At 39.0% G+C, this 24,934-nt stretch overlaps 1 protein-coding gene across 2 annotated transcripts in view; it reads left to right on the top strand.

Annotated features, from left to right (window-relative positions):
* Positions 1–24,155, top strand: part of lmo1 (LIM domain only 1) — a 34,666-nt gene extending 10,511 nt beyond the window's left edge. For both annotated transcript variants that reach the window (XM_084108921.1, XM_084108920.1), the window contains exons 2-4: positions 10,663–10,876; positions 20,097–20,222; positions 23,600–24,155. In XM_084108921.1, coding sequence (XP_083965047.1) covers positions 10,663–10,876; positions 20,097–20,222; positions 23,600–23,705 — 446 coding nt within the window. In that variant the 3' untranslated portion in view covers positions 23,706–24,155. The remainder of the gene's footprint in view (positions 1–10,662; positions 10,877–20,096; positions 20,223–23,599) is intronic.
* The last annotated feature ends 779 nt before the right edge of the window (positions 24,156–24,934 follow it).

The raw sequence follows: 24,934 nt of genomic DNA, 5'->3' as shown, positions 1-24,934 counted from the left end.
TGCTATTAGTAGTAGCATTAGTACTACTAAAAAATAGATTATAGTAAGATCAAAAATTATTATTAAAAGATAATACTACTACTGTAGTAGTATTATCTTTTAATAATAATTTATGTGATCTATTACAATAATCTATTTATTTTTTTTACAGTAACTGAATGACCAACAATATCTTAAGCACCTCCACCAGTCCTAAGTTCAGTGAAAATGATAATATATGCATATTTATCATTTTCCATTACTGAAGTTCGATCATTAAATAGTGCTTGATTAGCATATAATAATGCTTGATTGACTGAAACTGATTGTTTTACATATATTAATTAGTATATCAGTCTGGCGATATAAACTAAAAACATGTACTAGCCAGTGGTGATTCTATTGCCAAGGTGTGTGTAGAGGGTTGCTATTTTGAACATGGAGCTAGAATATGGAAATGTAATCTAGATCTTAAAATAAGCGGAAATTCAATATCTGACTATAAATATCCAATTTTGTGCAATACGAATACTATAAATTAAAAATATTAAAAATATTGCAAGTAACTATCACTATTGCATCGATAATCATTATGAATGATACCTAACAAAGTTTACCCAAGTAAAACCACAAACTCGCAGGCTGGAAATACTGTAATTGTGTACTGATAAGAATAAAAAACAAGTATCTGAACATTTTGTTCTTTGAGATTGAGACCTGAAGCGCTGAAGTTCACATTCTCTGATGACTAGGAAACTGTAGCAACTACAACTTGTCAAATGACCGCTAATATACTTTATGTAATGTTAACGACAATGTTCACCTGATTAAGCTTGGACAGTAAAGGCTGGTCCCCAATGTAATTTGCGTGCCCATAAGGCCTGCAAATGAAATGTAACTGTTGCAATCCAAACCCTGCTTCATTATTTACCCCATAAGGAGATGGGCATCTGAGAGAGTGTTCGAGTGACACAGAGGCCCCACACACCAAACAAATACCCCCTGTGGTGGATTTGCATTATTAAGCTCTAAACGGGGCCCAAATGGAGTTGTGCTGCGTGCAGTTTCTTCCATTTTCAACCTTGCAGCATGGTTCTGAATGGCACACCTGTCTCCTGGCATATCTTTTGAAACGCTAAATGTGTAGTAATTGCTGGGAGAGGGGAATTTTATACATCACTCCCCTAACCTTAGGAGTGACACAAACTTTAGAAGGCCTGCATTTATGCCTAACCAAATGCATTTTTAATGTTGGCTAAAAAGTGTTGGGGCATCATTGTGCGACAGATGGCGGAAAGAGGCTCTGACAGTGCTAATGGTTACATTCTTGCCAGGAGTCATGAAGTAGTAGATAAGATTGTCCTCTTTTTTTTTTTTTTTTTCTCAAAGACTGAAAAGATCTAGAGGGAGAATAGATGGATTTATTCCTTTATTCAGATGCAAATGCAATCTGTGGGAAAAGAGAGGAAAAATGAATTGAGTTCATATATATATATATATATATATATATATATATATATATATATATATATATATATATATATATATATATATATACATACACACATACATACATACATACATACATATATATATTTTATATATATATATATTTATGAATTCACTCATCAGCTGGGGATATTGACAGTTTATGCCTTCTGGTGGAATAAATGGGTAGGCTGCAGTCTCCGAGATCCGTCTAAATGAAGACCCAAAACAAACGCGCACTCCAGGCCTACTGTAGAGAACAACTTCCAGACGGGTGATGTTTGATTGTCTAAATGTGAGGTCACACACCTCCCTATTCTTTCTCTATTGAGCGAATTAATGTTCCTCAGAAACTCTTTTAACCCCTGAGTCGGGTGTGCTCTCCCACTCCTTTTGCACAAGCTTTTCTGATTCTGTCGACAGCTCACCTTCCAGAGCTGTTTTCTCACCATGCTAGCGAGCGAGCACCAAAGTGTTGGAACAACTTGCCTCTTGCAAAAACACTGCCAGTTTTCACACGTCTCCAAAATAAGCAGTAATGAATTTAATTAGATAGCTGTTGCATATCTCCCTGATACATTTCTTTTAATTAACCCCATGTGAATAAATTAAAATTAATAGGAGAAAGAAAAGTGTAAAGCAAAAAATAAATAACGAACACACACTTAGAGAGAGTTAATGAAGTTATCCGTTAATTGGAATTGCATCTGTTAGCCAAAGCTTTAGCAGGGCACCAAGAGCAAACAATGTGTTTAGTAAGCCTCTCAATCTCCTCATCCGAGAGAGAGAGAGAGAGAGAGAGGTGACTGCAAGTGTAAGAAATACATCTCTGACATGATGGAAATGACCGCCAGGGCTTGGGCTTGGAGGTATCCCGGAGACTCCCCACGCTGCTGTGCTTGAAGCCGGGCCAGTGTTATTGCAGGCCTAATGCGGCTGCCTCATTTGGGCCGGATCAGAAGTAATTATACTCGGGGAAAGTGCCTGCCGACCGCTGACCGGGTCAGGACACTTGTAACATGTGAAAAGAGCAATTATTCCCGGAGACAAAACCCTCCCTTATCCCGGGCAGTGCCAGGGTCACTGCGAGGGAGCAGCGCTGCTCCGTTTCATTAGGGCTTATTAGCAGCAGCCGGCTGCTAAAGTTTGCAAAAGTGCATTATATTAATGAACGGTACCCTCGTTCCAACCATACTGGTCATGCCAGTGCTGATCTCTCACTTTTTTTTCTTCTTTCTTCCTTCATCTGGTGTGTTCATTATATCATAATCATAGCAAGCAAATATAGGCCTGATTTCATGCTCTGAGCACTCTTTGAAAGATGTAATTGCATCCACAACTGCTTTACCTTCATTTGTCCACAAGCTACAGCTGAGTATATTCTTTTCTCCAATTATGTGCTGCATCATGTCCACCAAACACATGAATCAATGTTCCAGATCATTCTGCACTGGGCTTATCAACTAGCATCAATCTCTTATTTATTTGTCTGTGTTTTAACTGGCATATTCTACCTGACATTATTACCAGATGTGTTTTGTCTTGGCAGTAAAGGAGAATGAGTGTCTACAGGCTCAATTACAGTAATGATATGGACTGAATGAAAGGAACTGATTCATGCAGACAATGGCAGGACATCTGCCTTAGTTCCCCATTAACCTCCTTGGTGGCTGTCTGGCAAATTCTAGATATATAGATAGATTGTTTTATTTAATGCCATGTCAGCATCTAAGGCTATTTTCATGGCAAAAATTAAATTACAAAAATACAAATATCATATAAATCCAAATTCTAGACCAGACTGCCATGGCTGCAGCATTTATAGAGCTTACATGCGGACAGAACCAGCTCCTATGCACAACTGGAGCTAACACAAAGCTTTGGTTTACGATAAAGTTCAACCGAGGTGCTAGTAGTTTTTATATAGTCTCTTAACTTTAAAGGTGCTATAAGCGATCTCGGTTGGCGTAACCTCTTGTTGATGTTTGAATTATTATCAAACAAAACGGAGGCTAGCTAGACCCTCCCTCCTCCTCATCCGCGCACTAACCCCCCGAACCCCACCCCCACATCATTCTTGTCGGTTATTGGCTGGAACAGTTTGTTATGTTTCGTGCTGCGGGTCGCTCTGTTTGTTGCTCAGTTTGTTTTTGCTGCAGTTTGTGGAGCGTGGGCTGTCTGCAGAGACCGTGTTTTTTTGTGTTCAGGGGACAGGCAGCTAGCGGATAGTGAGGAGATGTTTGCGGTATGTGAAAAAAAATGTTTTGGCATAAAAAACGCGCGAGATCGCTTATAGCACCTTTAAATAGCTACCTTTCATGAGTATTTGGCATTGTGATCTGGCAATGTATTTATTAAAAGAATTAGCATGCTGTGCTTTAGCTTTCGGTAAACCAGTCAGAAATTAATTAATAATTCATTATTTAATATTCATACACCTTTAACTAAATAGTCCAAATATAATATTTAAATCAGTCCAACTTTTTAAAACATTAAAGGGATAGGCTAGTTGACTCAATTTTAATTGTCATTATTAACTAGCCCATGCCAGTTAAAACCTGTATGACTTCTGCAAAAAAAGATAATTTATATAAGTAAATGGGGTCAAAAACAACATTGGACCCCATTGACTTTTATAGTATTGACAAAAAACAAGACTTAATATCTTCTGTGTTCCACAAGAGAAAAAATGCATTCTGGTTTGGAACAACATGAAGGAGAGTAAATGATGGCAGAATTGCTTTTATTTTCCTTCCTCTTGCATTCTTTTCTAATGCTGTATGTTGAGCACAGTCTCTTTTTTGAATGCAAGAGCATGTCGTATGTAAATGTGTGTTAAGGAACATGTCTGATCAGGTGAGCCCAAAATCTCCCAGTGACTAGTTGATTTTTAAAAAATTTAGTTTTGCCCATCCCTACTGGGTGCCTTTAATTCCCAAAATATCAACACCATCCATTCAATAAGGTAATGTCTAATTCAGGACTGCATCTGCACACTCTCAGGTAAGCTGCAAGTGCTTATCAAGTCCACAGAGATCATCTTCATCACATGCCTTGGAGACATGCAGTTAATATCATCACAGACCTCTCCCTTCCCTGTCACCACCAGACTCCCTTCTGGCAAATTGTTCAGCTCAATCAAAGACTACAACCTCCCATGGCTTGATCAGCTTTCATTTGTCACACTGTGGCCTTCTGGTCCAATCTGTCTCAACCACCATACACTCCTCTCCAACACATTCTACTGCCTCTTTTCAGAGAGTTTCTAATCTTACATCGCTTTTGGAATCAGACCTGTATTTAAAGAATTTGTTGCATCTTTTCACTAAAACTCTTTGTACTGTATGCAAACTCTCCTGTCAATGAAAACAGTTCAGACACTTTTCATTCACTGCTAGTGTTTAATATTTTGGAGAACCCTTCTGTTCCATGCATGCATTACTCCATGTCATACATGAAAAATCATGCCAACAGCTTTGCAACAGATGACTGCCTGTAATCCCTCATACATCTGTAGTTCAGCACTTTGTCCCTCTAAATTGGTCCCTTTCTCAAATGTTTTGAGGTCATGGGCATGGTTTATGCCGTTGAGGTTCGTTTAAGGGCATTGTGGGATCCATATGCATATGCAGACCCTCATACAGCACAAAGCCATGTTCATACTTTAGTAAGAGTGGCTTTAGTCTAAAATAGATACATGCATATTATAATTATTGGTGTGTCTGAATTTGATGCGGCAATGGACATCTCCCCCCAAAAAATAAAGAAATTAATTATTTACAAATGTCGTTCCAAACCTGTATGAATTTCTTTTCCCGTGGAATGCAAAAAAAAAAAAAAAAAAAGATTCAAAAGACTAGGCTGGTCTTATTTCATGCAGTTATAATGAATGAGGACGGAAACTTTCAAACTTCAAAATAGAATGTTTCATAAAGGTAGTCTGAGCTCTATATTTAAGTCACACAATAGCTTTGCAGTAAGTTTTTAGTTTAAAAACTAAAGTCTGAAGTCAGAAATCTGATTCTGAACAAATCATCCAAACCTGTAAGTCATATGGACCACCTTCATGATACTTGTGGCTCTTTTTGTCCATTTTCAAGCTTGAAAGTTTAAGTCCCCATCCAGTGTAATTGCATGGAAAGCAATGTTTGAAATTTCTTCATATAAGTTTATAGAGTGAGTAAATTACATAATTATTTTTGGGTGAAATATCTCTTTAAGAGCATATTATAGCATGCTTTTTAGAGTGGCAATACAGATGGCAAAAGCACAGCCCAATCAGTCACTCTCTTCCTGATGTCACTGATCTCAAGACTAATACCCTGGCGGTCCCCTTCACCTGCCCCCATGGGGACCTCACACTGAGGTGTCCAGCTAATTGATCAGATCTATTAACAGTGACCCTGTATACAGTAAACTTTGCATCATCACTGGCTTCCACTGTGTGCTCATTAGAAGCCACAATAAAGGAAAAAGACTTAGACTACAAAGACAAACCAATCCTTTTCTCTTAAACGAGAGAATCTATGTATCATACCCCCCCCCCCCCCCCCCACACACACACCATAGATATGATAATTGTGATGTAATCCTTTAAAACGATTCCTTGACTTTTTTCCTTCTTGCTCTAAACTTTAAATACATCAAAAGGGTACCACATTGATTTTTTTTTTTTTTTTATATCCACAAAAATGGAACTTGAAATGAAGGCCTACATAGAAACCGGATCCTATCTTTATAATGGAAAGTACATGGTCTGACAGTTTCAAATGCAAAAAAGCATCCGTACATATTCGAACGAGATAAGGTCTTTAAAGGGTGTATGGGCGGAAGAGAGGCAGATGACAGGGTGCACACCAATTACTAATAGCGAATGATTTTCTTCCCTACCTTTTATTTGTTTGGGAGAAATGTTTGACAAGGCAAACGCTGCCTCTTGAAGGAAAAAACGCATCTACTGTTAGGATATGAATCAAGTGGCAGATAGCAGGATATGCTTTTTGTGACATGGAATGACATAGGAAGGTCAGCAGCACTTGTATCGGTTAAATGGATTGGATTAAGTGGGAGCTGCCTCCTCAGTTTGCGTCTCCATTTATAATGTTCCCCTTTTTTGTTCTGCAGGACAGAAATGGGGGAAGGGGCAACTACCAAGATTCCAAGCTGTTCAAAGAGTGATGACAGGTGCACTCTTCTGTATAAACCCCAAAATACCAGTTTGCTGATGTAAGAGTCAACATTATGTACTTTTATTCAGTCATTTACTCTGCGTTTTAGGTTTAAAATGTGCTGAGGCTATATAGGGCTTCTAAAAGCATATCTCAGCTGGCTCTTTTTTGGAAAACAACAAGAGGTTTCTCAGAGATGGCAGAAACAAGATGATTAGCTCAGACAAAATACAGTGCTATTCACATCAACTAACTCATCCTGGAGAATGCTCTAGCCTAGTGAGACAGGAAGCGTTAGCCTCCTTAAATCTGGGTTAGGAAACTTGTCACTATGTGACATGTCATTCAGTTACCTGAATTCATCCAGGTAATTACAGAACGGGGATGCTCCAAGGTTTCTCGTATATGGTTTACTACAGAAAGGGTTCTTTATGGTTAACTTTTTCTTGCATGCGTGTTGTTAAAAGGTGGGTGGAAACTGGAAAGTGTGGGGGGGGGTGGGGGGGGTGGGTGGGGGGGGGGGGGGTTGTGGCCTAAACCAATTATGTGTGGTTCTCCTGAGGTGGGGGAAACGACCTTTGTGTATAATTAGTTCTCTTATTTAAAGCAAAGATTTTGAATAGAATAACTAATTAGCTGTCATAAAAGGCAAATTAAAGATTTTTGTGCCATCCCTTGGGGAACTGAAGGAGCCTGATTCCCAAGCTCGTTTCCGTCTCGTTCGCACACTCACGTACAAACACAGACACACTTTTTCCTCTCCTCATTAAGACTGTTTCTAGTTCCGTAGAAGGCTGACAGGAGAGCACTGTTGGCATACCTGCAGAGTGCACCTCTAACAAGCCATGAAATGCAGGTAGAAAACGACCGCCCTCAGCTAGTGTGGCTTCAATTTAAAGGCATTTTACCTTCATTTATACCGAACATTGGTATTTATAGCGAGTTTTGTGATCCTAATGCGGCAGCTTCAAGGGGCCCGTATTGGGGCTGGAGGAGGGATGGGGAGGAAGCTGGAGGGGGAAATCACACCGCTACTTGATGGCTCTCATCAGTGGCGCTAGACCAATTAGCTTCCCTCTTTTTCCAGTTGTGATAAAGAAATAAGATGGTTGAATACCATCAGAGCTCTTATTCACATCCAAGTCATAAATTTAACTAACAAGCTCTCTTTCAGTCTTTCCTGAGTGCTCTCACATTTTTACCTCATTTTATAACCGAGGAAATGCTAATTATATTATATTATATTATATTATATTATATTCATAGCACCACTGATGTGTGGACAGTCCAGAATCATTGAACAAATCTGAATCCAATAAATGAACAAGTGCATCACAGAGGGAAAGTGTGAGAATGAGCAGGCACTAGAGTTGTGGCTATTCAGAATTGAATTGAGAATGCAGTTTAAATTCTAATTTAGTCCCTGGTGTCCCTGGTGGAGGAGGTAGCAAACAGGATGCAGAATTGTAATTCAAATTTAAATATAAGGAAGTAGAATCAAATGGATTTGTGTAATTTTTGACTAGAAAAGTTAAAGGTGCAGTGTGTAAGATTGACAGCTAGCAGTTTGAAATGGGTACAGCAGTTCAAATTCAAAATATTGGAGAGGGTTGTTTCCCCTCCTCAGACTCGACGCTCACGCGGGTTTCCAGATTGAGGACAAGCAACAGGAGCGAGCGCAATTGACAATGGAAGGCGAGATATACACACTTGTAAGTTGATGATTTGATTTATCCGTGATTTAATTAGATTGGTGCCGACTTGCAGAGGCTTTTTAGGTCGGGTAGAATCTGTGATCTCTGACCTAGTTTGTTTGCTGGCTTCGATAGCTGTAATACGCTGTGTTTTCCACCAACTGGCAACCCAGGGGGTCGAAATAATATTGGGTAAATTGCCAGTGGACGAGATCACACAGACTGAAACAAAAAAAGACATTCCGACACGGAACACACATTTTAAAGTAAAATAAGTAACATATTGCACTGATGAAGGGTTGAACTCTTGCACTTTTTTGCATTGGAAAATAAATCTTGTGAGCTTTTTGGACGATATTCGTGTGCAGATCTTTTTTCTTATCAAAGTAAAATAAGTACAAATTTTAAGTAAACAAGTGTTTTTTAGAGAAACAAGTATGTGAACTTAGTATGTTTCCTAAATCTCTGCTTACATATTGTGGTATGTTTATGCTTTAGTACAGTCAACAAGTTAGATACAGCACCTTTAAGTTTGTCAGGACAAAATTTTAGGAGGAGGAGGAGGACGAGGAGGACATGTAACCCTCCTAAAAAAAAACAACAACATTAATATGCTGATAGTTGCATGCAGGGTAACGGATAATGGAGTTCATGCCCACTGGCGTACATTTGTTGATCATGTACAGTAGAGCCATTACTGGACATTAAAGCTGAACTAGAGCTGCTGCCTGTGACCTCTGCCATCAGGTCTTAACAGACACCTACAATGCACTAACAATCAGCTAAGCACACGCTTTATATAAACATGGCGATACGGGGAAAATATGAATTTAAACGGGTAGTCCAACCAACAACACAATAAATTCTGTCATTTACGCTAATGCCTTTCCAAAACTTACTTACTTTTGTAGAATGCAAAAGTTGTTGTCTATGCAATGGAAGTTAAAGGGGACCAAAATAACATTGACTTGGTGCCCAATTTACTTTTTATGGTATGGCCAAAAAATATATTTTTTTCAAAATATAATTTTTTGTGCACCATAGAAGAAACAGTCATACTGACTTGAAACGACAACAAGGATGAGTAGATAACATAATTTTGACTGTTCCTTTAATTCCTCCCACATTAAATTTAATAATACAAATTCTTTAAATATTTACAGAGAATGTTTTTATGCTTTTTCTGTACTGTAAAACTGTAAAATGGCTAATACTTGAATCAAAAGCCCTCGGTCCAGATTGGTCTGTCTCCATATAGGATTGGGGGCTTTTAATGGTTTGACCGTCCAGGGCACAATACACCGAATGGTGGTGGAGGAGGCATGGAGGTGGAGGGAGGTGGAGGGAGGTGGAGGGAGGTGGAGGGAGGGGGGTGTCAAAGAGGGCATCACACTGGGATTTCTGAGAGAAATGTGTTTTGAAAGCAGAGAGCAAAAGAGAGGTATAGAGAGAGGGAGAGTGCCGGTTTAGCTGCGTGTTCTATTAGACGGATCAATAGCTCAGTGTGGGAGAGAGTGTCTTAAGAGCTGTTGTCCTGCGCTTTCAGCTGTGGCAGACCTGTTAGTGCTGGCAGAGGGGTGCCGAGTGCCAGTGTTACCAGCTCTGGCCCGGGGGCGGCTTTTAGTCCACACACAAATGTCAGACCGCAGATAGACTATTAGTGTTTAGTGCAGTTATTAAATGGACTTTATTTGTCCTTTAGGAGGCTAAAAGGCATGCTTAAAGGGGGAGGCTACATGACAGCACGGCGATTTAGCCTGTTTGGTTACTCTTCACTGGTTGTGAGTGTAAAAGGAGATTGGGCTGTGGCGCGTGTGTGTGCGCGTCTTTGGAAGGCACTTAGGCCATACCGTATCTCATTGGAAGCTGAGAGCAGCCTTCTTGCGGTCAACAGTGCTCTAAAAGGTTAATGTTGATCTATACCAAACAAAGCCCATGGGAGGCTTTTAGCATGGCCAACAGTTCTCATACTGATGAAATAGGGCCATGGCTAATCTTCCAAACAACATAAATACCTCTGTCAGCTATCTAAATAGAGATGGTCCTGGGGCATCCCAACATAGAGATGCATTCAAGCCCCAATTAAACGGGTGTATGTCACTTGCCAAAAATAACATCTGTTCTTTTGAGCTGGGACAGTGATGGATGAATGCAGTCCAAAGTGACCCGCGCGCCTATCTGCGCGGAAGAGCGTCCCTGGCTAATGCATATAAAACATCGGCCCGAGCTGCGGTGGTGTCGCCACCCTTATCAAAGAGTGCGGAACATGAAAAGTCACTGGTTTAGCAGGCAGTAAATCACAACACTCTGTGTTTGTCTCCCTATCGCCACAGGTGTGCCGATGCTCTCCGTCCAGCCCAAAGGAAAACAGAAGGGATGCGCCGGCTGCAACCGCAAGATTAAAGACCGCTACCTGCTCAAGGCCCTGGACAAATACTGGCACGAAGACTGCCTGAAATGTGCCTGCTGTGACTGCCGCCTGGGGGAGGTGGGCTCCACCCTCTACACCAAAGCCAATCTCATCCTCTGTCGCAGGGACTACCTGAGGTAAGAACACGCTCCAGTCAAAGTTCTGCCAAAGCAGAAAGGGCTTGTTACACCTCAGGCTGCATGACATTCAGAAAAGTACACCCTCATCTAACAGACGATGATTGCCACCCTGCCCGTCTCATTCCTGGCCCTGTCCTCTGTCTCTCTCTCTCCTGTTACGTTTATCTGCTAACTTGTGGGGTTAGAGACAATATTTTTTGCTTGTAAATGATGCTTTCTTTGAAGCTGTTACAGAAGATTAAGTGCTTGTTCATTCTTGTACCGACCCAGACTCTGTGTGTTCCAATTAAATCCCAGTTGTGCAAGTGAGCAAATAGCTTGGAGTGGCATCTTGTAGTGACTGTTTATGTTCAGCTGGGTGAGGTTTTGCATGTTTACATGAATGTGACGTGCCGCCCATTTTCTAAGTTAAGTGATATACTGCTGTGTATCAGTGCATGTATGGACTTTCTGCTCACCCCAGGCATCTGAGTGGCAGAACCGCAGGTCTAAGGATCTGTTTTGCCTCCTATCTCTGAGCCATCTGCTTGCTAAATTAAACATGATTATTTCCTGGGCGTTAAATCCCAGTCCCTGGGGTCTCCCAACCAGATCTAGTCATTTATCCCCAAGCTGCTCTCCCCAAAGAGCCCCCACTGGTGAGGCCCTTCTTAGTAAGACATGCAGTTCAGCATTGTCGTCATTACCAGTGTTAAAGAGATAGTTCACCCAAATATAAAAATGATGTCATCATTTACATGTAGTTCCAAACTGGTACAACTTACTTTTTTTCTGTAGAACACAAAAGAAGATATTTTGTCTCTTGCTTTTCAAAGAAAGTCAACGGGGTAAAAAAAAAAAAAAGTCAAGTATGAAAAAATAAATAAATCACTAACAATATTTTTCTTAAACAGAAAAAATGTACAAATAATAATGTAGAATAATGATTGAGCCACAGGCTCAACAGTGAATAAACGCTGGTACACTGAAGCACTTTGCTACCGAGTTAGCTCACCCAAAAACAATATATATATATATATATATATATATATATATATATATATATATATATATATATATATATATATATATATATATATATATATATATGAGATTAATCAGATATACACAAATGCACAAAATGTCATGAATACTCAAGTGAACATAACTATATAACGTACTAGTATGCAACTTGTATTGTTAATATGCTTTTCTGTAATGCACCAGAAAAATGTAAAAAACACACCTAAAACACTGACAATAAATAAAGCATAAACATATTCACAATATTTTACATATTATAATGCTACTTCAGGAACTCAAGATTTTTACATGATTTTGTTAAATGTTGAAACATCCTTAAATTAATATACTGTATAAAATCTTTGAATATTTGGATTCATATTTCACTCTCGTCAACTAAAATATTATTTTGATTACAATAAGATGGAAACTAAATGCAATAAAAGTGAAACCAAAAGCAATGTATTTTGTCCAAAAACTATTAATAAAACAAAAAACTTTTTAAAAATTAACATTGGCCATTACTCATTTTTCACATTCAGTCACAACTGTTATGATACTATAAGAGTAACCTGACAAAGTTCCAAATAGGTAAACTGGAGCATGTGAGGTAATAATGAAATTAATAGTTTAAAAAATCTAAATGAATACAAAAATGTTTGGCAATTACTTGTGGTGGAATAAAAGTAAGGTGGAGAAGGGAGAAACAGCACAAAAACAAGCTTCCTGTTGCCGCTGTACTGGCTCTGATGTCCTAATGAAATCTAGCCCACTCGTCTGCTCTTCAGCCTGTGACAAATGTGTGCTACTTAATGCCTGGAGATGCTGGATATGAATTCTATTAAGGAACAAATTAAGAAGTATCCCTCTCCTTGCAGACCGAGTGAGGCAGCATTGGTGCGTTCGCTTTGAATGCGAGTGATTGAGACTCCACGCAGGGCGTCCCACCTAAACTTCACCTCTAGCGCACTGCTTGAGAATCAGTCTGCTCGCCTTCAGTAATGAAGCTGAAATCTCACCCAGAATTTGTCTCCCATACAGGGAGGTACTTCATTAACCCTCTGAGGTCTGAGCTGTTTTCTGGGCCCTGGAGGTGTTCTGACATGCTCTGACATTTCTGGTTATTTCTGTTACTTGTGACATTTTCATGGCTAAAGTCTAATTACACTGTATTCAGCACAAACTCTGCTACAATAATATATCAGCAGCATGTATGTAAAAGTTTGTAGTTTTGAGATAATGACATTTATGCGTGGTTTTTGAAAATACAAAAAAAAATTCTCACTGAAATAAGGCCATGAAACCCATACTGATTATTTCTTCACAAGACTTTTGAAAATTGTATGACGTAGCCTAGAATATTTGCTGCAAAACTATGTGAAAATCACCCTGACTGCTCATTCAGATAAGACAATATATTGATTTAAAAATTTTACGACGTGTTTTGTGTGAAAAAGCCTTATGCGAGAGCTCATTAATATGTAAGCTTTTCTCACCTGAGAAAGACAAAGAACCTCCCCTAACGGCCCTATTAGGAGCTATCAGGCCCCTATCATTCTGAGCAACCTTGCACAATACTGTAAATGAGGAGATTTAAAAAATAATGGCTTTTAAATTGTTTGGATTTATTTACAACACAACATAATCCAAAGATACACAACAAATGCCAAAAAAGCACTTCAAAGACAGAGACCTTTGTGCCATTCCTAAAAACATTGTACATACCTTTCATTTCCAAGATTTTCACTTTACCATGTTCACGTACTGAGACTCATGTGAATGTTGAAGTCCTCAGTGGCATCTGGGACCTGAAAAAAAAAAAAGTGAACATACTGATATCAAGAGAAAGGCCTGCATGATTTTGGAAATAAATATTAGATTTTTCTGGTTAAAATTGCTTTTTAAAATTCCTTTTTAAAATTCACAGAATACACACACACACACACGTTTCCAACGATATATAATATAATGAACACCAGGTTTGTTGTGCCTTGTAGGCATAAGGTATATGCGCAGTGCGGATAAAATAATAATAACAATAAATAACCTATAGCAGCCTATAAATCTTCCAAAAGAAGCTAGAGAAAAATATATTGATTATCATGTTACTTCAAATGTTTCCATCCGTTATGATGATATGAAATGAGATAATAATAAAAACATGAAGCCGTTTGGTGCGTTTTGCTTTCATCCAAAATATGATACATTCAAACGCGATCGCTTGCAAAATATGATACATTCAAACGCGATCACTCTCAAATATAAAACATTATGGTTACCATAAACATATCTATGTTTGAGCAGATATCCACAAACACAGTAAACACATATGATACATTCAAACGCGATCGCTTGCAAAATATGATACATTCAAACGCGATCGCTTGCAAAATATGATACATTCAAACGCGATCACTCTCAAATATAAAACATTATGGTTACCATAAACATATCTATGTTTGAGCAGATATCCACAAACACAGTAAACACGGGTCTAAATATTATAATATTCCCCATATATCTAGCAACAGTTCAGCTGCAACATGACATTTATGCAACAATAACAAACTAGGCTATGTAAGAATTTCTTACCTTATCTTTCTTGTCTTCAAATCGCGTTCTTCTTCTTCTGAGGTAGCCTAAATCCAATGTAAGCTCAGGCACGTCTTTCAAACTCGACGAAAAGTGAAGTGAAGTGTTTTGTTGTTGAGGTAACGAGCGCGTTCGCGTTCCATGTGGAGATTTGCATGTGAATATCTTTTGCGCGAGTAGGCGTGGCCAAATTAACTGTAATGAGCAAGCGTTTGAGAAGCTGGACATCTTGTTGGTTTTATACAAATTACTTAAACAGAGAATATTTGTTTTCGTTTTGAATCCGATCATTTAAAAGTACACACTTAAATGTTTATAAAGGTATATGGCTCATAAATGTGTGACAAGTATTCGCTGAGTTTTGTTTCAGTTTATAGACGTGCTCAAGAAAAAAAAGTTCACCGCGACAGAGAGGCAGAACGCACACCCTGTTTATTTTCTTTATTTTACAAAAGCACAATGTTTTGATTTGATTGTAAGTGGACACATACAAAAGGAGAAATATCACAGATTCTTTTTTTATATTTCTTTTTTCTGTATGACCATAAATGATGGAGTAATTTAAGTTTATAGTGCTACAATGTGGAGAAAATCCGGCAAAACGCGTCGGCGCGTTTGTCGACCTCAGAGGGTTAAAGACAGGCGGGTGGATCAAACGCATTTCTTTTATTTTCGGGCGGGTTTTTGGAGCCCTGCCATACGCACATTAATTATGAGCTGTGCTCCTTCTGCGTTTTGTCCTTCAGGAGTACTGTAGAGCCATAATGAACCCCCACCCCATGAAAACACACACAGCCCCACCACTGCACAAACTAGCTCAAGCTATTGCATTTGACCATCCTTACGCAGGAAGCAAGTAAACGCCGGATTCATAAGCTTTCAGGCCATACTCTTTCATTACTGTGCACAGAAATAGATTAATCTGTTTTGCTGGGGTCAACAATCTTTTGACCTCATGACCAGAGAGTGAGAGTGCCTCTGTGTTTGACTGTGCTCACCCCAAGACCTGAAATTATTTTTTATGTCTGAAACATCGCATTGTATTACGGGGGACACATCAGTCATTTACTAATCAAAGAAGGGTGCTTTTAATTGAAATATAAAGTAGATTACACCCCCTCCTAATGATGGCGCAGCATGTGAGTATGATTAAAGGGCAGAGATAAGTCTCAGCAATCATTCAGTGCATTTTGATGTTAAAATAGTCTACTGAGCAAGCACGGCTCTTCCAATGAGGTAAAAAAAGAGACATCAGTCATATTGTTTGAGTGGAAACACAATCCCAATGTCAACAGTATCTCACTTTGAAGATTAACTACTACGCCTAAAAACACAATACAGTCACCCCTGTCTGTAAAAGAAAAACTACAGTGGGGTCCAATAGTCTGAGATCAGTAGTGAAAATGCATCGGTTTCTATCACGAATGATTCTATCAGCATTACAATTTAAGAGAACAGTTACTGTTCGTATTGGTACGATTTTTATATATATATATATATAATAAGATACTGTAGAACAAACGGATAGGTAGAGCAATTAGAATATAATAAACATTTGGTTTAGGTCCAGGCATTTAAAAAAAAATAATAATTTAAAGGGAAAATCTCTGACTTTTTAACCCCACTGTATTCAGAACTTGTGCAAATTCACATACAGTACTCTCACATACGTCTCTTTGAACGCAAGTAAAGCACTAGAACAGCTGAAGTCTAATCACAGAGAGACTTTAAAGGAAAGGAAGCTGATGCCGGCTTCAGAGGAGTTATGAAGAAACACCAGAAGAGAAACACCTGTCTACACAGAGCCACAGGGAATCATAGAGAACAATGAGCAAAGGCTTTCAGCTTTAATACTAAAGTTTAGTTAAACACAAACAAGATTATGAAGGGAAAAGCTATGTTCTCCTTTCCTTTATTGTCTTAAGAATTTTCCCCCTTATTCAGTGGATTTGGCATGCTGGGGACTTTATAGTTTTTTCTAAGATTTCTAGTTTGCCAAGGCTATGCTTACATTAAAGGAATACTACATTGAGTTGAGTGCTCATTAATCTTATCACCAGTATCTGTTATTAAATAGACTGCTTTCTTTTTAAAAGAAAGCAGTTTAAAAGTTTGGTTGTAAATGGCAATTCATTAAGCAAACATTATGCACAATGGATGTTTTAGGCCTGAAAGTTCTTGAGTACATTTTGCTTGGAATAACACATTAAATGGCCTTGCTGATAAAATGGTTTCACTTTATCTTGAATTATATTGCCTGAAAATCCAAGCCATTGTATTTCAAAGTTTGCTGGTGACCTTCCAAATGAGTTTCCGTAACCTCCTAATCCACTTAAATTAACCACCAGTAAAGTCTCCATTTTGAGCCGGGCCATCATAGTGCTGCGAAAACCTACAATTAAACCACCGCAGATTTCTTTGCAGAACCCTGGTTATCTGTCACAGTGTGTGTGTGTGTGTGTGTGTGTGTGTGTGTGTGTGTGTGTGAGAGTATGAGGAGTCCCTTCTCTTTTAAGAAGACTGCTGTGCTCTTAAACCATCAAGAGGTCCCTGAATTTTCACAAGTCAGTAACAACCCTCTCAAACTGCCATCCCTGTGCTTTCTGTGACCTGATTTAGAAAAGAAGGGAAAATGGGTCTTGTGATGTGATCTGTAACACCCTCTACTGTGCAACATGATGGACGTGAGCCATAAGAAATTGTTTAGGTTCCCCAGGGACTCTGACCACCTTTTCAGTAGCAAACCAGGATAACACAACATTGAACTCTCAACTCAAGTTGCTTGCTGCATTAAGGCATGACATTTGAAATGTGTTCGACCACAATCTGTGCTATTCCCTTTTAGAGAACACGGCCCTTCAGACAGACACCTTAATCCTTCTTTCTGCCTCTGAACATGTATGTGTGTCTGCAAACGTTAGGATTATGTGGCCCGCCATCTGAGAACTTGCCAAGATCGAAGAATGACTGGTAGATCTCAGCCAACTACAACTGGCATTCTTACCGTTAAGGGTTGTCCTGTCAAATGTTGTGGCAAATGATTTGGCATAGTCTCTTTAATATGCTGCCAAAAGCCCTCATGAAAAGACAATTCTTGGACGGATCTATCTTTGTCAAAAGCATGAAATACCAATACATAGAGATGTGAGGGGTGGGTGGGTGGGTGGGTGGGTGTGTGTTTGGCTCGAGGTCATGGTGCAAAGGACCCTAGGTTGAAATTACTCCGAACCATCCCTTTAAGTTACCAGACATTCAGAACTTCTACTAGCCAAAAAGAAAAAATAAATAAACCAGATTAACTATGTCGCAGCTTATAATGTGTACATTATTATTATTATTTTTATTTTTTTCTAAAATTTTAATTTCATACATTAATTTCTTATTCAAACAAAACCCTGTCATCTAATGTTTGTTCAAGTAAGCCAGATATGCGCAGATTCTGCGCAATACGCTGTATTTAATATAACATGATGACTCACGAGTTGAGTATTTGCGCTAAATCTGTGCAGATTTGGCTTACACGAACTTCCCCAGCAAAGTAACCCGCCAAATTGGCTAGTGAATTGACAGCGTTACCCGCCACAGTTGATTTTTACCCGCATTTGACGGGTTGGCGGGTGTTAATTTCAAACCCTGAGCATGACCATTATAGTGTGCTCATCATTGTATTATAGTGTATATAAGTAGTACAATGACTCTTCTGAGCTGGTTCTTTAAATGAACAGTTCAAAAAGAAAAGTTTGCAATTTGACTATTTTTATTTGAATAAAGCTTTGAATTATTTACATTAGCCAAGTGGCATTCTGTTGTATGTCAGCAAAATGCATATTTATTTATTTTTTTTAGAATTTTTTTTGGTGATTTTTGCCTTTATTGTGATAGGATAGTATAGAGTGGACAGGAAGCGAGGTGGGAGAGAGACGGGGGACGGGATCGGGAAAGGTCCACGAGCCGGGATTCGAACTGGGGTCACCTGAAGCACAACGGCGCCACGTCAGCACGCTGCCCATGAGGCTATCGGTGCCAACGCAAAATGCATATTTTAACTTAAATATTCCCAAACGGATCAGAATCTAAATTAAATCAAGAGTTTGTGAATCAAAATCGAGCCGAGACATTTGTATCGATACCCAGCCATACCAATAAAAAAAATAATAATTTGCAATACATCAGTTTTGTTATTACAGTGATACATGAGAAATACAGATAACATGGAACTAAGCAATTATTTTTTAGCAACTTGTACAGTAAATACACTTACTGTGATTACAAATATAATTCTATGTGTAGTGTGTAACAGACACTAATGTAAAGTGTAACTGTAAAATTTAAAGTATAAAATGTGTATATGCAATTATTAGTTAGTTTCTGCGCTGACCTTGGAACAGAGCTGCAGCTGAACCATTATTTTAATAAGCTAAACTCTTTTGTGAGGCAACACCTCGCTGGGGTTGCACAACCTCCTCAGAGTGTCAGAGTTCCACATAAACACATTTTACTGGAGCAGTAACCCGATCTAACAATGGCTCTTTTTAACACCTCACCTATCTGATATAACAACATGCCCTCTCCCACCATAAGACTCCTCTCCGCTCGGGTCTGTTGCTCTAATTAACAGCAGGGTCTGCTGGATAGATGCTAGCGGTTACGCAGGGCAAGCAGTCGAGAGAGACTAATATGGACTCGCAGCAACTTTGTTCTGTTTCCTTATCTTTTCAACCAAGTCCTTAACTTTAGAGGAGTGTTTAGCATACTGCCTCATCCTGATCCTGCCTTATTTTTCCCTTTTTCCTCTCCCTGTTCTTCTCCATTTGCTCTTCCTGTGTGCATAGCATCCCTGTTCTGCAGAACGTATATCTATATCTCTGACTCTGAATCTCCAAATTAAACATTGGAGCAAGGGCTTTGAAAATGAAAATGTAAATCCTACGGCGGATGTAGTGGAGGAAAGCGATCTGCCTCGATGCCTTGTTCTGTTTGTGACCTTGGCGGTTTGCATCCCATCTAATAAGCTTAAACAAACAGCGGAGAAATGTGAGTTTTGTCACTTTCTGTGCTCCAGCGAGCATCTACTTACCTCTCCAAGGTTACGCACCATACTGACTCTCTCTCTACATCTCACTCTCTGTTTTTAGCTGGTCACAGAGAAATGGGGAGAATGAGAGGAGGATAGAGGCAGTATCCTTGTGAGGGGAATCTTTTGAACTTGACTATATTATAGTATTTAGCCTCTTGTGTAAAATCCAGCTGGCTTTGGTCTGAGCAAAGTCTCATTAGTTACTCTGGATTTAAAAGAGAGAAAAAAAAAAAAACTTTGAGCAGTTCAATTGCTCGTCTCAGACCTGTTTTCATTGCTTTTGCAGTGTGCTAGGCAAAATCTCTTTGAAGAAGGGGATTAGAACCATGTGATCATTTTAATTAGATCATTAGCTAAGAATTAACATCTAGGTTTGTACCCTCATTAACAAAAAATACCTAATGTGTGCCAAGCTGGATTCACGTATCGCATTAGATGTCCAATGTTTTTTTTTAGTTGTTTTCTTGCCTTTTTTGGTTGCATGATTTCGTAAAGGCTAAGAAAGGTATAAGTGAGTAAATCTGCTTTTTGTGTTTTCTCTCACAGGCTCTTTGGTACAACGGGGAACTGTGCAGCCTGCAGTAAACTGATCCCAGCCTTTGAAATGGTTATGAGGGCCAGAGATAATGTTTACCATTTGGACTGTTTTGCCTGTCAGCTTTGTAACCAGAGGTAAGAAGAAAAAGATTACAACAAGCCTGCAAGATTTTCTTTCTTTCTATCTAGAAATGCAGAAGAACTTATTAGCTGACACAAAAATCACTTAATGACTTCTAGCATTGTGACTTTACACATTCCGATTGACCCTTCGCTAAGCCACGCCCGAAAACCGCCACTGGCCAATCGTGGCTTAGCAACCATAACTAGGCGTGGGAGGTCTGGCAAGCTTTCGAGCGAGAGGGAAACATGCCGAAGCGTTGTGCGTATGGATTGTGCAAATCTGATACCCGGTATCCTAAAAGTTTGGACGGGGTGGTGGATTTTGTTCCCTTCCCGAAACCTAAAACCCAAGGGGAGAAATGCCGGGCGTCATCTTCATTTATATAGCGCTTTTAACAATGTAGATTGTTCCAAAGCAGCTTTACATTGATAATAGGAAATTAAAAGTAAAGTGTTTTGGCTTTATAGCAGCTCTAGAATAAAGTTATTGTTCAGCTCGTGGATCAAGTGTGATTAAAGGCAAGACGGAGGCTCACTGACATAACTTGCGTTACTTAAAAATATATTTCAGCATTTTGTTAATCGACGGCCCAATCCGATCGCGACTCTCCTTGTGTTAGTTCTAGTAACGTAAAAGTAAAAGGTAGTTAGTAAAAGGAGGGAACATCAGGGGGCTTGCCGGAGATCTCCAAGGAAAAGGTTGGTATGCAAACTTAATCAGTTCATAACAGTAACGTTAGTCACTTATGTGACCCACGGCGTGTGAGCACTGAGCAGTAGCCTGGCGCACTAAAAATATAAGCGGGAGAATGTTGTCATTGCAAAGTGGTCAGGCTAATGTCTTGTGTTTATTTCACAATACTTATGGATAAGCTGTTTGATTTATAAATATTAGATTTTCAAATTTCACTCACCCTGCTGTGCACGAACATAGCTGTTCCCATTTGAATGGTCAGCGTATGAGGCGGCTGCTGCTTGCGCTGGGCTGGGACCTATAACTGTTAGGCTTTATAGCTTCAATTTTAAAGAAATTATTCTCTAATCGGTTGCATATTATGTCTTGGATATATCCCTCGAATGCATACTGCAGTCCCTTTTGTCTTGCTCTCTCAGATATTTCACCTGTTCGCCAAAAATGACTAATTATCTCCTTGGGAATGTCTGAAACCGCTGCATACATACTGTAATAGACGTGCCAGGCGCAAAAGCTTGACAAGCGTAGCAACAGTAACTAAGGAGGGCGGGGCTTAGCGAAGGGTCAATTGGCCCGTACCCCGTTTTACTCTGCATTTTCGTCTCAAACCTACGTTTTTTTTGTCCTGGCTTATATTTGTGACCAGAAGCAGGATTATAAGCTTGAGTTGAGTGAAATTAACCAGCGCTTCAGTGGAGATACCGTTAGCAGACCAAATACCAAGCCTGATCAAACTGTGAATGCCTTATTGAACACAGTCAGCCAGAAAGCTCTTACTTAATACACAGCCAAGCCGAGCACGTCACCACTATGTGTCTCGCCGAGGGAATTAAGCGGCCGGACGAATGAACTTTTTAGGGATCATCCTTCCAAACATTCCTGGGGAGCAAAGGAGTGTGACAGTGTCTTAAATGCTCTAGTGTGTGACCTACTTCTAAAAAAGACTTTTGTGTCATTCTCAAAACCCGCTGCATGCACGCTACACTCATTGAATACTACAGTAAATACAAACAAGGTCCAACTTCATTTCAGAACAGATGCTGCAAATACAATATTTTTCAGCTATTTTGTAACTGACTACACCTCCTCTTAAGGATCTAGATGTTGAATACATCTATAAAACAAAATAAAGCATATGGTAGGAAAGAGGAATAAAAAGTCAAGTGGCATATTTGATAAGAACCATGTGTGTAGTAAAGTTTGGTGAGTGAAGCATCACCGCTGAAGGATGGCACACGAGGAACTCAGTTATATTCCCCCGCTCTATTCCTTTGGCAACGCAGAACATTGGTGTGGCACTGATTGATAAGAGAAAACATCATTGGCTTTCATCATGGCCGCTCTATTGTACATACAATATTCATGGCTTTCATATGCAAACTTGTTAATGTAAAAATGCAGTGCACACATGGAATGTTTTTCTCTTTAATTGGCATGAAATTTCATGGGAAGTTTTTAAAAGCTAACAATTTATACTTTGGCAAGGAGCCCTAAAATAGGAGGGGGGAGGGGGGAGGGGGAGGGGGTTCCTTGGAAACTGGTGCAGCTTTTGGGGGGTTTCTTTTGCCAATGAAAAGAAATGGTGGCATGCTTTCATTGGATGCCAGTCCTGTCCTGCTTTGAAAAATGCTGTTGGTTTTGAAAACATTTAGTTAAAGCTACACCTTATTGCTACATCACAGGAGACTTTGAGGCTGCCACAGAAACAGTACTAGCATTCCTGATGCCAGTGATGACGAAGACGGTCCACTGCATGTTCATTTACACTGATGCATTATTACCTATATAAAAAAAAAGTAAATTGATTTGTATATATTCAATGCTGAATAGCCCATGCACATATATTACATATAGCTTATTAAAATAGAAAACAGTTAGTTTAAATTGTTTGATCAAATAAATGCATCCTTGGTAAGCATGAGACTTCTTTCAAAACATTAAGGAATCTTACCGACCCCAAACTTTTGATGGATAGTGAATATAAAATTGCAGTTCAAATTTTAAATGTAGAACAAAATGAATAAAGTTCACTTAGATTACCACTTAAAAAAAAGAATTTCCCAGAATCCATTACCCATTAACTACAATAATTCCAATACAATAATTGAATTACAGTAAATTCCTGCCATTTCAAACAATTATTTGATTCTGAATGTTGTCCAACTAAACCGTAGTGTTTCAGTGTCAAAGTCTGTTCAAATCTGACCAAAAAAAATCAAATAACTATTGAGTCTGATGCTGAATCGGCCTTTCCTGAGATACCTGAATGATCATTTGTTATCCCTATTATAAATGAAACAACAAGAACAACCTAGCTGCACAAAAAAAAAAAAGAAAAAAAAAAAAAGTTCAACATAGTACAATAGTTCAAGGTGATGATACACAGGGCAACTTTTTGAGCAAAGTTGCTGGGCAATGTTGCCGTCAACGGGCAACCAGATGAGACACAGGGACCACGACCGATCTAAATTATCCAGATAGAAATGTTTTGCCCATTTTCAATGGGAAAGTGCCCAAACAACAATCTCTCGGCAAGATTGCCCAGCAACATTGCTCAAAAAGTTGCCCTGTGTATCATCACCTTCAGACTTAAAGCTGATTTTAAAATCTGTTGCTGCCTCTGTTGTGGACTTGATGTGAATAAGCCAAATAGATTTGTATGTTAACCTGTTTGTTTGTTTGTTTTTTTCTCCAGGTTTTGTGTGGGCGACAAGTTTTTCCTAAAAAACAACATGATTCTGTGTCAGATGGACTATGAGGAGGGGCAGCTCAACGGGAGCTTTGAGACACAAGTTCAATAGCCAATCAAACGATGGCTGTGGCAGCTCTCGGTCCACAAACACACACACAAACACAAGCTTCTGTGCGATGGATGTTCTGCTGCACTCAGAGAGAAGAGCATCTGTCTGCTTGCCTGCAATACTTTTTACAGTAAAAGCCCTATTGGTCCCTGAGGACTCTATTGTAAATGTACTACTTTTTGGCCCTTCCTGTCCCCAACACTGAGCAGTTACACGTTTTGATGTACAGTTGTGCCTGCTTAGTTGAGCACTGTAATGCCTGTATGGTTTTTGTGATGTTTTTCTGTTTTGGTCTCTAACTATTTCTCTTTCTCTCTATCACTTGTTCTTCTAATGCTTCTCTGAGGGTATGTACAGTCGGTTTTCTGTATATATAAACTGGAACATTTATTTTATGAAACTGTAATGCAATTTTATTACCAGTGTGAATTAAAAAGATTCTTAAATGTTCATAGTTGAGTTTGTTTTCTGATCCTAAAGCCAAAGTTTGAAGAGGCTGGCCCATGTATCAACAAATGTAATTATTGAACACTCTTAAAATGGCTAAAGCTTCAAAAACATTTATCAGACAACTACAAAGAAATAATAAATGATGGCAATTTTATATACAGAATGGCATAATAAAACAGCATATTTTAATTGCTGATGGACTAAGACAAGTTGTTTTCAGATGAATTAAATACGGTCTTATTTCGAATAAAGGAAATTAATAAAAAAAACTCCAAGTTGTTGTTGTTGTCGTAATAAAATGACATGGAGTACCACAACACATCTGTCAAGTCTGGTCATGCTGAGTGTCTGATTCTGAGTTTGAGTCTTTAACAATTTTTCTGTTTACTTGTATAAATACTTATCCTTAGTATTGGTGATTCAAGTCTTGATCAAATACCTTTTGAGTTCATGTCTGACATGGAACAACTCATAATGAACTGTTGTCTGGAGAAAAATAACAGCATGGTATTTGTACGCAAAACATACAGCTAAATTTTTCGTGCCACCTTGGGGTTTTCAGTCTTTTTAAAGCATTGTGAGAGTTAAACTGCTCTCTCAAAAGCGCTGCATTTCCAAATGGCTTTCATGAACAAAAGAAGTGCAATTAAAGGTTTGCGACTGAGGTGACAATCTTCTGTCCCATTACTTTTGATTTTCATCTGTTGGTGGTAATTCTTGTTTCTATGAGCTCTGAACCACAGGAGAGCTGCTTCACAGAGGATCTGCCATTTAAAGCA

This window comes from Abramis brama, assembly GCF_963993115.1.
Source record: "Abramis brama genome assembly, chromosome: 3".
Taxonomy (NCBI): Eukaryota; Metazoa; Chordata; class Actinopteri; order Cypriniformes; family Leuciscidae; genus Abramis; species Abramis brama.
This window is presented reverse-complemented; position numbering and strand designations above follow the sequence as displayed.